The following is a 17390-nucleotide window of genomic DNA, read 5'->3' on the forward strand; positions in this document are numbered from 1 at the left end:
TAAATAGTAAAAAGCTTTTTCTTTTTCTTCAATTGAAACTGGTACAAATAAGCAAATAAAATAGTGCAAATGCAAATACAATACAATCATTAATTCCCTAATCCCTTTTTTTAGTAAAAAGGAAAGACATGTCAACGAAGTAACCCCTTCTGTCTATTTTTATATTGTTGCCTCTCTAGATTTCTCGACTTATACAGATTAACTGAAGCAGAACAAAGGAACAACAAACACAATCAACTTCAAAGGGTGTTAGTGTGTGTTTATCTGCTTGCTCAGTCGTCAAGGACTTTTCTCCATCTTATCTACCAAAGTAGAGAGCTCTTCCGTGAGCTCGGTGTTGCGTGCCTCACCGCACAGAAGTCCATGCATCATAACTAATTCTTCAGGTGTCGCCTTCTTCAACAGTCCACGCAAAAGCCTTGTGTCTCGGTCCAAAGAGGGATCTGAAGCCCCTCCTTTCTCTGTCTCATCTTTTTCTTCTTCCTTTGTTGGTTCAGCACCAAACAGTTTCGCTGCCTTTTGGTTCCAATACTCCTCCAATTGATGCTTCGGATCAAGAGCCTCAACCACCTATCCACAATGTTAACTTTCAGTCTAGAACACTTGCAGATAAAATGAAAGAAAATATGCAAATTTCATGCAAACGTAAGGAATATGCTCAAGGAGACTAAAACAGAAGATGGGAGCTTCTCATCCAACAAACATAAAAAAAGGATGAATCTTTTCACCGCAAGAAGGTTCAGAAGAACATAGTTTTATGGCTATGTGTGGGAAATTAATTGTTACCTTAATGACATGCGGGGAGAAAAATCCAAACATTTCATGCCCACTTATACTCTCCAAAGGTTGTAAAGAGGTCAAAGAGCTCACTGGTTGATCACATCTCTTGATAATTTCGAGTTTGAGTCTTTGTGTCACCATTTGCCAGCACTTCTCAACAGATACATTCGAGAAATTCTCAGTGGGGTAATCTTCTATTGAGACCTGGAAATAATACTGATGGATCAGTAACTTACTTCCTATATTTGTTATGACTGATAAACAGATTTAACTTATAATCTCGAAACCACTACATAAATAGTGTACCCTGAACAATGGACCAAGAAGCCCTGCATCCAGAACCTCTGAGATGTAGTTGGTTAGTTTTGTTGGGTCAAGCACGCTTAAAAACTTAACACGGCTCTTGAACCCTGCAACATTCATTCAAAAGCAAAAGTCTTAGAAGGCACAAAAAATGCTAAAGTACAAAGCTCACCAAAAAATCCTCAATTCATCTCACCTTTTGGGTATATGGCTTGTTTACTGCACCAGAGCTTTTTAACAACGAGAGATCCAGTGCTCAAGAGCTCAACAGAGTGACGTAGCTTATTGGTTGCAGCTTCTTGGTCCTTCCCTTCTAAACAACCATCTGCTTTCTTCGCCATGTCGCTACATCCTACATCTGAAACTGAATGTGGATTTTGAGATTCAACCGAAATCTTCTTCTCGTCAAACTTACCTCCCTCGCCAAGTTTTACATCCGTGACAGCTGACTTATCAGTGATGCAGTTTACATTTTGATCACCATCTTGTTTCAACTGAACTTCCTTGTTTGTAGTTAGATCACTTTGTAAGTGTTCGGAAAGCTCTCGTTGCTGTGCTTTTGATGAACCACGGCTCTTTGAAAATGAGCTAGCCTGGAAGTAAGAATATTCTTTTACTCTCTGATGATGTGAAGGATACTGGTCACGGCATTTACTTGCCCATTCGTCTATGGCATCGGGATCCCCTTCTAGAGCTTTGACCAATGCCCGTAACTCATCCAAGGTGTGGCGAATTAGGACAAATCTCTCCTTATTTTCACATGAACAAAGATCCTTGGCGTGAGTAAGACATGCAAACCGGTTGGGGGAACACTTGCAGCTTGATGCAGACATATGCAAGTCATAGAAGCACAAGAAGCACTCTCGTTCTCTCTTAATGTCAAAATCACCCTCCATCTTAAGCAAGCTAAAACCGTCTTGAAGGTTGTTTAGTCTTTCTTCTTCCATCTGCACCCGCTTCTGCTAACATCAGCTATGTTAGTCCCATTAAAATGTTTGATTCAATCTTATCAACAATCAGGTGGACTATTAGACAATTACTTAAGAAGATAATTGTCAATCTATGAAATGTAACATATTATCTATGAAATGTAACATATTATACATGCATATGTAAGCACACGAAAAAGAACAGAGAATCAGAATCACCTTGACTGACTTCGTAAGCAATCCATCCTCACTACAAAACCTTTTCCATCTCGCAATCACAGGATTTTTCTTCTTGAAAAGTGAAAGCTCCCAGAGGGAATAAACAGCTTCCATAGCTGCTCCAAGAAGCAGCTTGTCATGTGACAATGAACTCTTTCGCCGCTGCTTGCTATAGCCTTCCACTGCATTCTGTCCATGCACCAGCCAATCAACTGGTGCAACATTTACTGCTTCCGCACAGTTGAAACCACAATTAAACCCAGAGTGATAGGCCTTAGGAAAGGTTAGGATAAATTCTCCACTGCGCTGGACAGCTCGATAGACAGGTATTCCCTCCTCCTTTAAGATTCTTGGAGATAACTGAGTGACCTGATAAAAAGAAAAAAAAAAAAAAAAAAAAAAAAACGGGAGGTGCAGAATGAGATACATATTATCCTAACCAAAAGAGAGCTCTGCCATATCATCTCCAAAATTACACATGTAAGGAGTTTTAATTAATTAGCAAAGTTTGAAATGTAAAACGAATTGGGAGAAAGTTTTCACCAGTTGATGTAGCAAGTCAGGCTGCTCTTCAAACAAATCTGGAAGATGCTTTTTCATGACGGTTTCAAATGAAGCGTAATGGTTTCCAGGGATCCCATACCAAACCTTTGGATCGCCCGTGTGTAAGTAGTTCAAGGAATAAAGGTGATGATCTTCAACATGCTGTTTCAAACAAAGTAAGCAGGTTAGTACATAGCTCCTAGAGAACACATGAAAAATGCAACAATTCCATAATTTTGGTTCCAAAGGCGTTACTTCGTGTAAGTAATATAATCTTGATTCACCAATAAAACAGGTCTTTATATAACTCTTTCATTAGCTTTTTTCTTTTAAGCAACAAAATGTCCAGGAAATATCAAAAGTTTTGTTTATGCAATTCAAGAAATTAACAAGAGTCTTACCCAACAAAAAGTTGAAAAGCACATTCCAACATAAAGCCATGGCACAATGACTCCTGAGATATCGCAGCTCTCAAAAGCTAGAACAGATCCGGGAAGACGGGATAAATTATTTAAGTTCCAACCACATTTAGAGTATTGATCTGCTTCACATTTAAGATGCCCTGGTGAATACTTAGGGAAACCACTTCCAAATTTCTTTGTTTCCAAGTCAGCCCCATAGTACACCTGTCATAAGCCCAAAAACAAGAGCAGCGAGTTAGAAGAACCTTATGCAAAAGAAAATGGTAAAACCAAGAAAGACAGAAATAGTACAGCTGCCTGTACATACCTCTACTTCATCAGTTGCTTGCTCCACTATCCGCCAATATTCACCTTCGATGTCTTTAACCTTAGGTTTAAATTTCTTACTCTCAGACGCTTTGGAACCAGTCTGATCCTCTGCCTGAAAATAACACTCCTTGAAGTATTCATCATACTTCTGAAACTCTTCCAAGGTAAAATCTGGCCCAGTCTGAAAACCAAATTTTTCTTCGCTATCACTAGAGGAAGAAGTATCACCGCCTGAATCTCTCTTTCTTCTTGTGTATCCAGTTTTGACTCTTCTCCGTTTTCTCTTCTTGCTTTTGGTAGATTTTTTAATCGGTTCTCTATTTTGAAGCAAGTCAATGAGCTGAATCCGGGTGGGAAATTTAGATTTCTCCCATATGTTTTTCTCCTTCAGAGGGCAGGGAGGTCTCCAAGCAACAGGCGGTACTATTCGACATATTCCATATGATTCAGCTTTGGAACGCAACTTTTCTATGTAACCAAGTGGATCATCAAAATCCTAACCATGAATCATCAAAGGGATATAAAACTTTCAATTAGACAACACTTAAATTACCAAGACAGAACCAAAACTGCAGCTAAAAGTTACATAACATACCTCATTAGTGGGATAAAATATGGGAGCGTCATCAACAGACGGCCTGCAAGGTTCTGATGGATTCCACCTCGCAGTTATCTCAAATACAAAACAAATGGACATAATTTAGGAACCAGATTCATCTATTCTTGGAGAGTCATATAGGTAACAAAGTAGAGACTAATATAAGAGCAGTTCTTTATCAATGGGTGAGATTGCTAAATATCCAACAAAAACCATAAGAATCACTCTTAGAAACTGACTATAACTAGAACCGTGAATCTAAACGGGTTGAGCAAAATATACAAGTCATGTTAATAGTTGCTAGAGAAACCAAATTGACTGGAGACAGATACTACAAGTCATACATATTAGCTTACTTTGGGACTAGGAGGAGGACTAGAGGAGTCAGGTTCAAGGCTACTCTCCCTTTTAATCGATTGTTTCTCAGAATCTTCCTGTAACAAAAAAAAAATACACACATTCAGAAACTGCAACAGTGAATTGAATCTAGCAGAAACATGCAAATTAGAGATTACAAAGTCGGGGGAGGAAAGCAAAGACACAAAATCAAAGAAGCAAAGGATAAGGAAGAGAACCTCCATAGCCACAGACTCTGCTAGAGATGCAAGCTGGTCCATTTTCGAGAGTGAGATTAGGTTTCACACAAAGCCCGATACTTTATAAAACCCGCGTGAGTGAGACCTAAGAAATTAAAAAAAGGATCTGTTGAAAGAGAAAAACTCTTACTTGAAATGCAGCAGTGCCGTTTCGAAACCCTAATAAGAAACCCAGAAGAAGAAGAACGCATAAACAACTTAAAAAGATTTGTCGGAAAGAGAACTCAATCTGTAACAATAACTCAGTCGCAAGTAATAAAGTCAGAAAAAAATCTACGCAAGAAATAAATGAGAGTACTTTTGGGGGCATTCGTTTTTTTTTTACGAGATTTGGAACATTTATTTTTACAGTTTCACCTTTGGTTAAAACTATGTTTGACGAAAAAGAAAACTAAAACGTTTGACCAAAAACAAATCTTAGGTTAGAATTTAGAAATATCTCAAGGTTTTTTCTAATTTTTTTTTTTTCAACAATTTTTTTATTTATTTCTTTTAGAAAAATGATAAGCTATGTCAAAAAAAAATACTATAATAATAATAATAGTCACACAAAACTCGCAATTATAGTGAAATTAATCGCAAAAAATACAAAATTTATAGTAAATGTGTTATTGTATTTGTATATCAAACTAATCATTTTGATGTCTTCAATATATAGTTGAACTGCTAGTTTGCATTTAAAAATATTTATATCATGGTTTACCATTGTTAATTTCATATTAACATAACAAATTTACTAAAATATCATAATTTATTTTTAGCTTCCATTAAAGAAAAGAGTTATGAAATGAGGATTTCTCGGAAAAGTTTGTTTAATAGTGAAAAATTGAGTTGGAAAAACATTGTAAGATATATATAAAAAAATATATGTGAGGAATTTTTAATCTTTCTCATCTAAAAAAACATTAAAAATAATAACCATGCACAAAATTCGCGTCAAACTAGCTAGAATCAATTATGACGAAAAGAAATAAAATTTTATAGTTGTTACCTTAATTCTGATTATTACAAGTTTGATTTTGAAATTTGCCAGTACGTCGGCTTGATTGCAATCAACTGCCTAAACTAAAGACAAAGGTATGAGAGTACTAGAGTCTAAAAAAGAAAAAAAAATCAAGGCCAAAAAAAAATGGATACATTTAGAATTAGGCATTCACAACATAATTTCTACGTAGATTTGAAACATTTTCTTTATTTATAATGACATATAAAAAACTTTGGTTAAATTATGTTTGACAAAAGAATATATTTTTGAGCAAAAAAAAAAAAAGATCAACTAAATATCTCAAGGTCTTTTCTTTCCTTTTCTTTATTTCTTTTTGTAAGAAAATTAAAGATAATAACAACTTAGAAAATTGGCGTCGGAATGAAATCAGTTATGAAATATGAACATTACAAGTACAATGGTTACCTTTAGATTCTCATTATTACATGTTGATTTCTCTTTCAGACTATTTTTAATAACTAATGAAAAACGTCATAGTTTATTTTTATTGTTGTATGTCTTCAATATATGATGGTTTGCATTTAATCTATTCTCTACCAAATGAAGAAAATGTATAAAATTATGTTTTTAAATGTAAAAAAATGGCAAATTTGAAATATTTTAGGGAAAATGATAAAGTCTATATATGCCACTAACAAAAGTCTCTTTCTCATAATTAATTCTATTTTGATATAAAAACCTTTAGTTAAATATATGTGAAAGGGGTTTTTCTCTTCTGTTAGTAGAAAAAAAATCCTAAGGTAGAATTAGCTAAGGCAATGATTAAAGCAAATAAAATTTATGGATTGTGCTTTAAGAAAAAGTTTAAGAAAAAAAAATACAGAGGAATTTATCGGTTCATCAAGTAAGAACCATAATAAACTATCTTTTTAAAAAAAGTAATATACACTATCTCTAAACTTATTTATATCAACACAAATACATTTTTGAACATATATTAACAGAAAATTAAAAGTTTAATTCAGTCATTTTTCGTAGCTAAGGAAACTACTTTAATGTTTTATTTATTATTAAATCTGGTAAACATTTATATTATTTACTAGGTGCTTCCCCACGCAACGCGTGGGTTGTGATGTAGTTGGCACTTTCTTGTTTTTTTTTTGTCATTACGTTTTCTCTTTTGTATTATTTCATTTTAATTAGGCATATACGGGCTTTGCCGTCACTTTTATTTATACATTATATGTTTATACCATTTCGTTCAGATGTGTATAATTGTGGCGTTTACTTTTTATGAATTATGAAGATGTTGTTTCTTGCTTTTGAGGATCCAATCTTATCATTGACTGATATTGTTTCCAATACATTTATTGTTTTATATATTTTCTAATTAACTGCTTATGTAAACCCTTCATACGTTGATGTTGCAATAATAAGTTATTTTTTAAAAATATCTTCCGTGTAAGTGATTATATTTGTATGCCCATGTTTTGGTCTAATATCAATAAGATCGTTTCTGTTTTTCTTTAGTTGGCTTTGAAACCAATATTGAGTTAAGCAAATAATGGGTCGAATTATGGTGTTAATAAGTAATATAAATTCTTATGTATATATATTGTATATATGTGACTATAAATTTAGCTAACTAAAAAATTATGTAATATTTAAATACAATCTTGAACATATATATATATTTTTTTTATTTGTGGGAGGAATGTATGAAATTATTGGATAGAAGTTATTTTTGAGTTAAATGACCTTTAATGTCTTTAAAGTGAGTTAAATATTAATAAATTTTTATATGTGTCTTGACTTTTTTTAAAAGGAATACCAAGTGTTTCCTTCCAAATTTGAAGTGATATAGTATTTTAGTTTTCTTATATGATTTTATGAACTTCAATGTAAAAGTTTTTCAAAGTAATAAGTACACTCACTGATTGAATTATAAAATTTGGAGAAATGTTTATTTCGTTTAATCATCTGCTCTTTTAAATAAATTAAATAAGTATGTTGTTATTCCTACAAATAGGACAACATATATTATAGTTTAACCATGGAGTTAAGCAATGGAAATGGAACTTGTGATTGCAAGACAAAATGATTATATGTTACACATTGATCGTTTAAAAATGAATAGGAACATCTAATTCTCAAATAAAGTTGATTGTTTTGTTAAAACCAACAGATATGAATTTAAATTTAACTATGCAAATTTTAAAAATAAATATGAATAAATTAGAAAGGCAAGAAATATAAAAGAAATATTTTTTATATAAATAAAATAAAAATTGAAAACAATGTTAAATATATATAATACTTTCTATATTAAAATATAGAATCAAACTCTTACAAGTTACAACACATATGAGATATAACAACATTTGATATTGGTAGGAAAGGAAGAGATAATGTTTACTATAAGATGGTAATCCAAATTAGATAATGGAGATGAATCTTTAAAAAATAGAACAATGTAATATATATATATATATTATACTTTCTAAATTAAAATATAGAATCAAACTCTTACAACACATATGAGATATAACAACATTTGATATTGGTGGGAGAGAAAGAGAGAATGATTACTTATAAGATAATAATCCAAATTAGATAAAGGAGATAAATCTTTTAAAATAAAAACAATGTAAAATATATATCATGTAGTCTCTAAAATTAAAATTTAGCATTAATAATTTACAATGATATATATTTTTTTTTTACAACCCATACAACAAAAATAAGAAATCAAAAATAACAAAAAAAAAATAAAAAATGATTTGAGGTATTGTAGAAGAGAATGAGAGAATGTGAAAATGAGATAGTAAAAGAATGTCAATATGAGAGAATGATAGATTGAGAGAATGCTTATTTATATGATAAGAAATGATGGAAGTTACATTTAGAACTATGGAGTTACAATAGTAATTTATTGTGTTTGAATAGAATTGAGTTGTAGAATATGATTAACGCATAATTTATTTTATTTTCAGTTATAATTTTATTTTAATGTGTGAGTTAAATGTATTGTGTTTATTGGATCTTAAATATTGTTTAAAGCAATTAGAAAGCAAATAAAAAAAATAAAAAAAAATTAGAAAACATTAAATGAAAATCAACCAATAAAGAGAGACCAAAACCTTACTTTTATATATATGATATATTGCTTTAAACTTTGAAATGAGAAATATATTATAAACAATAATTTCACATGAGAAATATATTAATTTAGCCAACCAAACTATGAATATAAGTTTAGCCAACCAAAATAAATTAAAAATATTAAAATTTAACCAAAAATAATTTCTCTTGAAAGATAATAAGTTAGTAGGAGGAATGAATTAATGTACAATTATTGGATAGGAGTTACATTTGAGTCAAATGGAGTTACATGTCTTTAATTATAAATAAATATTTTAATTTTTTATAACCTAAAATAAAAGGAATACCAAGTGGCTGAATCAAAATTCACATGATTTGGTTATTTGTTGATATAAACTCAACACTTACACATAATATTTCAAAATAAAAAATATTACTTTTTAAGTGACAAACTAAATTAGTTTTTTTATAAAATTATATGAATTCTTCAATCTCAATAATTTTTAAAATCCTAAGGATAACTTATATTTTTTTGGTTTTCACTCATCAATTTAATTTATAGTGCTAGATTTCATACTAATGGTTTCATCTTTAGAGAATTTAGTGAAATGATATTTTTAAAATGATATTTTATTTTTATATTTAAGTTCCAGTTGAATATGTTTTGTTTTTTTGATCATTTTTTATTTTGATTAAAGACACAAAAAACCAATTGTTTAATTATGTTCTTTTTGTTTTCAAAAACCTCAAATCATAAAAAATATATATATATATATATATATATATATATTATATTGATCTCTGCAGATTTAACAATTGGATCACAAAACAAAATAGTCTTTATAAATGGATAAATGGATAATTATATTGATCTTTAAATATTATATTAATCTTTATAAATTATTTAAAATGATATATGAATATGTGAGATAACCAGAGACATAATAGATAATTACATATGGATCATTTCAACTTTATGATCTTATTGTGTGGTGAATATTGTAAGGAAGTATGAAAATAATGACTTATAAGATGTTAATATAAAATAGAAAATGGAGATAAACATTTTAAAAGATTAAAATAAATATATAAGATATACATATCAAACAAACTCTAAAACTAAGCTTTTACAATGATATTTGATTTGATTTTTTATAATCCATACAACAACAATAACAAAAAAATACAAAACAAAACAAAACAAAACAAAAAAGAGATTTGAGAGTAGTGGAAGAAGATGAGAGAATGAAAGAGTGATAGACTAAGAGAATAACATAATGAGTATTTATAGGAAGAGAAATGATGAAAAATTACATTTAGAAAAATGAGAGTTACAATTCTAATTTATTGTTTTGTTTTAATACAATTGATTAATACAACTTAGTGGAGAAATAAAGTTAATGCATAATTTATAGGGAGAAGCTATAAAGATTTTAGTTTTATATTATGTGAGTTAAATGTGAGAATTAATTGTTTTAAATTTGTGTTTTAATATAATTTTTTTTTGTTAAAGTTGCATTGCCAAGTGGACCAATAAGGAGAGATTAAAACTCTACTTTTATATATATGACTAGTCCAAGAAAATAAATAATTCGAATAATTATAATATCACATTTATTAGAGACATATGATAATGAGTTAAAGAGTAGTATTTTTTTTCAAACAAAATATAGTTACATGGGAATTAAATTTTCTTAAATGGAAGATGACTGAAAAATCTAGGTATAATTAATTTGAGTTGGTCTGATTCTTTTTTCTTTTTTTTCTTCTGCCAAGAGTTGGCCTGATTCAATTCAATCATGTATTGTATTTTTTTCGCTTTGTTCTATATGCTTTTTACTTTGTTGAAATGTCATTTTACGAATAAAAAGATTAGAGAGGAATGAAAACTCGAACAAATACGAAAGTGATAGAACAGGGGAATGCATTAGACAATCTGATAGTGACTTGAGAGTTGAGACTTGAGACGACGACAACATCTAACACACACACACACACACATGTAATACTTATCGCTGTATTTTGGCCGCCATGTATTAGGGAACGTCGGTGGCGGTGGCAGGGGCTTTGGTGGTGGAGAACTTGTTAGAGTTGAATAAGAGGCGGGAGATGGAGACGCCGGAGACTAAAATCATAAGAATCACTCCAGCGAAGGCGGCTATGAGTGCTCCAGCGCCGTGATCACAGTAAGTGGCAAACCTGTCGCAGACTTTGTTCCACTTGGCGTGTTTGTTTCCGTTCTTCCCCAGCTCCGCTACGAACACTGCCGCGTTTGCAGCCGCAGATACTAGAGTTGCGTTTAGCTTATACAAACGTTTTTAAAGATAATCAAGAAACCAAGTCAACAACACATATGTCTTTAACTGTGTTTACACTATGCGGATAAGTATATCTGATTTTACCATGTCGAGAATGGCGATAGAGAGGACATGGAGACCTTTGTGCTCCAGTTTCGGGCTAAAAATCTGAAGAGCAATCATCAATAAGTTGTGAAAGCTCGCCATTACATTAGCTATAACAAAGAACCTGTAATACAGTTTTCACCAAGAATCAGTGTTAATGACTTTTAAAACATTTTGCTATCAATGTAACCTGAGAGTTCTTATAAGGGTTTTAATCGCTTACACAAAAGCCGGTGTGTGCTGAAACTTAGCGGTTAAAGTGGCTTTAATAGGAACAGTACCGATGGTGGCCACAACCAAGGTCTTTGTCTCTTTGTTCAGGGCCATTACAATGGCTGCAGCTAAAGTAGCCATGAATGCAAAAATTCTCAGCCCCAAGAGTAGTTTCCAGCTCTTTGTGTTCCCACCAGCCAACACAGTCTTCCCTCCGGCCATTGTTGATGCAGTGAGTGATCAAGAGAGTGTGATGAATCTCTGTGTCAGTGTGAGAGAGTATTTATATAGAAAGAGCTTGTGTTCGGTCTCTTGTTGAGAAGTTTTGACTGATCATCTAACTTTTAATGTTCGTGGAGGGTACTAATTAGGTTTAGGTTGTTGTGACAAGATGACTCCAAAATAAGTTTCCAGATTCAAGACTTCCTCCAAGACAAGTCTTATCTACCAAAGCTAAGATATTCACTACCACTTATTGTTCCATGTAGCAAAACTTATCCACAGATTTCAAACCCAAATCTCAATGTTTGGTAGGTGTGTCAGATTATATTAATACATACATTAACAATGCCTCGAGGGCCAATGGAGTTTTTACAAGTCTACAAACAGAAGAGAAGGTCAAGTTCCATGGGAGCAAAAGAAAAGCCAGATTATTAGAGCAAAACCACTTTGTGTCTTCAACTATGAATAAACCCCAAAAAATGCAGTAACAAAAAGATTCTGAATAAGCCTTTCTCTTGGGTTAAAAAGGAGTCGGCAGATATATAAACATAGAGTTTTTTCCGCGTATGTAATATGCACAAACCAGACGCAGGAATAGACGAAGAATTTGGATATGATCTTTCAGATCTCACTCATTCTTGGTTACTTCTTATCGGTCGTCACTCCAACAACAACATTGCTCACCTACAATTTGTGTTTGCAGTCACTCTGTTAAATCTTCTTGTAATGTGTAAATAAGAACAAGAAAGAAAGCTGTATGTGAAGCCGTGAGAACACAGGTGATAGAAATACTCACCAACTTTCCACTTTCATCAACGGACATGGGGTTTTCTACAACAACGGTTTGGGTCTGAGAGGGTGGTGTTGACTGTTGGAAATGGAAATGATAAATCGATGGATAGAGTAAGTATTAGTTCCATAAGAATACACAGAACTATTGCAAATTCATAATCTGATAACTCACAGTTGATGAAGAGGGCATTGTCCCGGGACAAGCTGTTCCATTTGGCCGGTTAGTTGGGAGAGGTACCCTTCCATTGCTCATCTAAGAATGAAAATGAATCAGAATTAAAATTCCTACAAAAAGATCTACATACTGAACTCCACCATGCAGAAGTGACTTAATCGATAGGGGTACTCACATTAACGTTAGTAACAAACTGACAAACAGCACATTTAACAGATGATGCACCATAAGGATACATGAGGGTCGTCCGACAATGCCCACAATTAATTTGGGCAACCTGATTGGAGGGTGCATGCGGAACCTGATTGGAGAGTCCTGTCGATTTCAAATAAGTCAAGCACAGTTTCAGCAAACAAGCAACAATAAACTAGAAAATCCAATTAGCAAGAGTATTTCAGATAAACAAAAGGAAATCATAAATGTATGTTCTTAAGCTGCAATTGATGAAAGTAAATCATATATCCAAATGACAATACTTTAAGGCTATTTAAAGATAATAATCTAACGGTAGATCAAAAGAAACGGTAATGCTACAATCAAGTAAACCCTTCCAGCTCTAACAAGTAGTGCCAAATGAAGCATCTCAAAACCGTTGTTTTAAGTATTTTCAGCTGCCCTATACAAATCCCAACTATTTCAGATTCAGTTACATTATGGGAAAAGTGAAAAAAGATGTAATGTAAGCATCTCCAAAGAACAATGCAGATCACACAAAAGTTTGAGAGAAGATTCTAAAGAACTAGAGGACCTTTTAAGCAATTCAAAGAGCTTTGAATGATTGATTTGGATATCATTATATACCTGGCACAAGGTTTGTAGTCTGACAGCAAGAGCATCTTACGCTACTTGCCCCACGCGTATACATAAGCATTGTCCGGCAACCACCACATACAATGTGAGCCATGTCCATCCCTGCATGAGCTGTGTTCAGACCTCAACCAAGTTATAATCCAATAGCAAAGCACAGATCTCACTCAAACTCAAAACTTTTTAACCTCCTCCTCAATTCTAATATAAAAGACTCAAACCAATTACAAAATCCACAAATTACAGAGAGAAAGAAATCAATACCATGAGGAGGAGGAGGGTGAGGATGAGGAGGAGGAACCATGTTGATAGTGTTACATAAGGCACAACGCACATTGGATGCTCCTCTAGGATACATCAATAAATTTCTACAACCATGACAAACGAGCTGGTCCTGCATATCTGGTGCTATTTACATCCATAAAATCAAAACACACAATAGTCAAAACTCAATCAATACTTATGCATGCCTAAGTCATTGTAATGAAGCAATTAAAGATCCAAGAACCTAAAAAAGAAAAACTCACCTGAATACGAACGAATAAAACACAATAAAGGAGCTGACTTTGAAAACCAAAACCCAAATCCAATCCAAAGCCAAAACTTCTGAAACCAAATCGAATACAGAGAATTGAGTTTTGAATCAAACGAACAAACAATAATCAATACTAACATTACAAATTCGAAAACTTTGAAAAAAAATAAAAAATAAAGGAAGAGACTTTGGTTATGGATCTTACCGATTGAAGATGGGAAAGGAATCGAATTCAAAAACCCAGAAGCGATGATATGAGAAAAGGCAATCCAGAAATTGGGGAAATCTTCTTCAATAGATTTTCGATTTTTTTATTATCTTCTTCTTCGTCTTCTCCCTTTTCCCCCAAAATCTCTCTCTCTCTCTCTCTCTCTCTCTCTCTCTCTCTCTCTCACCCTAATTTTATCTCTCTGTTTTTTTTTTTTTTACTAGACGCGTTAGTACACGTAAGCCTTTTTTTTTGTTTGGCCCGTCAAAAACGCGTTTTTAATCTAATCGTTATAAATGACGATTCAAACGCAGCGATTGGCTTTTGCTTATTAAAATATGAATTTCTTAGGTCAAAGCTTACGCCGATCATTTTCTATTTATATTTTAAAATAAATTATACGATAAATAAACTTCATCAAAATGGTAATAGTTATGTCATATGTGGGACAGACAAATATATTTGTGGATAATCAATATTTTATGTATTATTAATTAATTATAATCTGTACTATGGACAATCGTCGGACAATCTTATTCTTTGCGGATTAATATTAATTAATTTTACTTAAAACTATTTTTTTTTGCAATGAATTGTTTTATAATCCTAAAATCAAATGTTATAGTAGGTTAACAATTTAGTCATTTGGTTTGCAACGTTTTTGGAAAAAATCTAATATCGTGCCGTTCAAGTCCTAGTATTTTATAGAAAGAATTTTGTAAATATATTTTTTCAAAAAATATCTCATAAATTTTATTACAAATACCACTAAAAATATAATATTTATCCAAATATTTGTGTTAACTTATAATAATATTTAAAATATACACGAACTATTTTTATATGTGTGTAAACTTTAGATATACTTATAAATATATTTTAAAAATCTTATAAATAATTGGATCGAGTTTCCAAATAGTAGTTATTATAAATAAGTAGTTTAAAATTCTTATAAAACTTTATAAATTTTCATATTTTAATAAGTGGTATTTTTTAAGAAGAATATTTTAAAAAGAGATATTTATAAAAAGAGATACGTTTGAAAATGATATTTCTAAAAAATAGATGATTATTATAGTAACTAGTAAGCTAACTTGGGCAAGCTAAATCGAATAAGTGGAATAATATGATTTATGTTTCTATTGGTGGGTTTGGAATAGGAATACCATCAACAGAGAAAAAGAAAGAAACAATGAATTGGGGAAATAAGTGATGTACGTACGTCGAACCAGTTTTAAAGATTCTGACTACATACGAAAAGACTGTGGTAATGATTTCATTGGAGCGAACAAAGTTAACAGTTGCTATTCCCATAACATTATATAAATAAAATAGGAAGCAAGGTGTTGGATACATATATACAATAAGAAGTAATCATTTGTTGAAAGACTTGAGACTTGAGAGAGAGTCAAGAAATATATATGTCTTTTAAGTCGTGGAGATCCTCTTGTGGTGGGAAGAGTTGTTGGAGATGTTCTTGATCCTTTCACCAGGTTGGTCTCTCTTAGGGTCACTTATGGCCAAAGAGAGGTTACTAATGGCTTGGATCTAAGGCCTTCTCAAGTTCTGAACAAACCAATGGTGGAGGTTGGAGGAGATGACCTCAGAAATTTCTATACTTTGGTTCTATTCTCTCTTTCCCTGCTGTTTTCTTCATTGCTTCATTCTTCCTTGCGCTCACTCTTTTGTTTTCTTAAGCTTCATTATTGTCGAAAAAATCTTAGATAGTCAAATCAAATATTTATATTTTCAGTTTCTCCTTGAGGCCGTTAAAAATTTTAATCAAATTCCAACTCAAGTGTAAGTAGTTTTTGATAATTATTTATTTTCTTTCAAAAGTACATGATGTCCAAAAAGATAATATTTTAAGTGATTATTTTAACGAGTCGACTTTTGAATCTAGATAATCAAACGAGTACTCTAGATACTCTTGTATAGGTGTAAAATTGTAACTAATACCTTTATTCTAATTTAAGCTTCTTTCTAATTCGTGTTTATTTCCCCTTATAGTAGTTTTTAGTTATTTCTATGTTGTCGAGTTAAAAAAAAAGGGACAAAACTCGTGAGTTCTTGATTGTTTTGATATTTTCATAATCGATCTTCTTAGACGGTTGTTGACTGACTGTTTTAATGAAGGTTATGGTGGATCCAGATGTGCCGAGTCCAAGCAACCCACACCTCCGAGAATATCTGCATTGGTTTGTATAAAACTCTCTTCATGTCATATTACAACTTAATTAACTTTATACCTCACACTTCTTGTTCGAATATAAAATAGTAGAATATATATATATATATATATATATATATATATATAGAGATCAATAGATTTCTAAGGTGACACATATAACACGATATTTTTACATTTTTGCTAATAATAGAAGGGAACATATAGAATAAAAACTTTAAGAGAGCAGCAATTTGTCACTTTAAACGTTTTACCTATGATGTAAGGGCTTAATATACTTTAAATGACTTAAAATATTCTATGCAAATACAGACGTGACTGGTCAGAGTTAAAATTTCTGTTTTAAAGTGTCATGTTATATCATAGCTACCACAAAACAAAACGTCTATTCTTAATTAGTCTTATCGTTCTGTTTCTATATGCTTTTGATGCGTGCTTGCTTTGTTTAGGTAGCACTTTAGTTCACTATGTATGATCTGTATATCTAAAACTTAAATGGGTACTCTCGATGCAGGTTGGTGACTGATATACCTGCCACAACTGGAACCGCCTTTGGTAAGTTTAATAATTCACTCTATAGTCATAGACCATAAAAAAAAAGCTTTAGTCTGATAGATCTATATGTACGTTTCTGATTGTATTGTTTAGGTAATGAGATGGTGTGTTACGAGAGTCCACGTCCCCCCTCGGGAATCCACCGTATGGTGTTGATATTGTTCAGGCAACTCGGAAGACAAACGGTTTATGCACCCGGGTGGCGTCAACAGTTCAAAACTCGTGAGTTTGCTGAGATGTATAATCTTGGTCTCCCTGTGGCTGCTACTTACTTCAACTGCCAGAGGGAGAATGGCTGTGGAGGAAGAAGAACGTAGATGCCTTCCTTACTTTAACTATTGCAGTATTCCCCTAATGATGCTATTTAAGCATCTATGTAATAATAATTTTAAAAGATACTAGCAACAAAATAAAGTGATGCATACATGTGCATCTACATATAAAGTGGTGTCTACTTTTTTAATAATTGAGAGGGAAGAAAGAAATGTGTGTACGAGATAAAAGCCTTTTATCAGATAAAAAAGTGATGTTGTAAGAAATGTGTGA

The 17390-nt window shown here is 32.1% G+C and overlaps 4 protein-coding genes across 9 annotated transcripts; 1 reads left to right on the top strand and 3 right to left on the bottom strand.

Annotated features, from left to right (window-relative positions):
• Positions 1-4: 4 nt before the first annotated feature.
• LOC104731489 (lysine-specific demethylase JMJ14) lies at positions 5-5073 on the bottom strand. 2 transcript variants are annotated; one of them, XM_010450870.3, is made up of 12 exons: positions 4830-5073; positions 4679-4711; positions 4460-4537; positions 4101-4178; positions 3504-4001; positions 3176-3400; positions 2775-2936; positions 2232-2600; positions 1280-2042; positions 1087-1190; positions 787-984; positions 5-570 (listed from the first exon to the last, which is right to left on the bottom strand). In XM_010450870.3, the coding sequence occupies exons 1-12, from the start codon at positions 5007-5009 to the stop codon at positions 280-282; spliced, it is 2979 nt and encodes a 992-aa protein (XP_010449172.2). In that variant the 5' UTR covers positions 5010-5073; the 3' UTR covers positions 5-279. The 2 variants fall into 2 exon arrangements, with proteins under 2 accessions (XP_010449172.2, XP_010449171.2); XM_010450869.3 differs by having other exon boundaries at positions 4679-4758; positions 4830-4956.
• Positions 5074-10654: 5581 nt separating this feature from the next.
• LOC104731490 (CASP-like protein 1B2) lies at positions 10655-11690 on the bottom strand. The gene is made up of 3 exons (XM_010450871.2): positions 11373-11690; positions 11150-11273; positions 10655-11050 (listed from the first exon to the last, which is right to left on the bottom strand). The coding sequence occupies exons 1-3, from the start codon at positions 11582-11584 to the stop codon at positions 10784-10786; spliced, it is 603 nt and encodes a 200-aa protein (XP_010449173.1). The 5' UTR covers positions 11585-11690; the 3' UTR covers positions 10655-10783.
• Positions 11691-11906: 216 nt separating this feature from the next.
• Positions 11907-14341, bottom strand: LOC104731491 (protein LSD1). Of its 5 annotated transcripts, none has more exons than XM_010450876.2 (8): positions 14099-14341; positions 13886-13964; positions 13623-13760; positions 13353-13472; positions 12727-12866; positions 12549-12629; positions 12381-12452; positions 11907-12268 (listed from the first exon to the last, which is right to left on the bottom strand). In XM_010450876.2, the coding sequence occupies exons 3-8, from the start codon at positions 13756-13758 to the stop codon at positions 12227-12229; spliced, it is 591 nt and encodes a 196-aa protein (XP_010449178.1). In that variant the 5' UTR covers positions 13759-13760; positions 13886-13964; positions 14099-14341; the 3' UTR covers positions 11907-12226. The 5 variants fall into 5 exon arrangements, with proteins under 5 accessions (XP_010449178.1, XP_010449177.1, XP_010449176.2 ...); XM_010450875.2 differs by having other exon boundaries at positions 13623-13766; XM_010450874.2 differs by having other exon boundaries at positions 13353-13463; positions 14099-14327.
• Positions 14342-15346: 1005 nt separating this feature from the next.
• On the top strand, positions 15347-17383 carry LOC104733455 (protein TWIN SISTER of FT). Its single transcript, XM_087478793.1, has 4 exons — positions 15347-15724; positions 16238-16299; positions 16804-16844; positions 16938-17383. Exons 1-4 carry the CDS (start codon positions 15680-15682, stop codon positions 17159-17161), a joined length of 372 nt encoding a protein of 123 aa, XP_087334919.1. The 5' UTR covers positions 15347-15679; the 3' UTR covers positions 17162-17383.
• The last annotated feature ends 7 nt before the right edge of the window (positions 17384-17390 follow it).

This window comes from Camelina sativa, chromosome 12, assembly GCF_030686135.1.
Source record: "Camelina sativa cultivar CO46 ecotype springtype chromosome 12, ASM3068613v1".
NCBI lineage: Eukaryota > Viridiplantae > Streptophyta > Magnoliopsida > Brassicales > Brassicaceae > Camelina > Camelina sativa.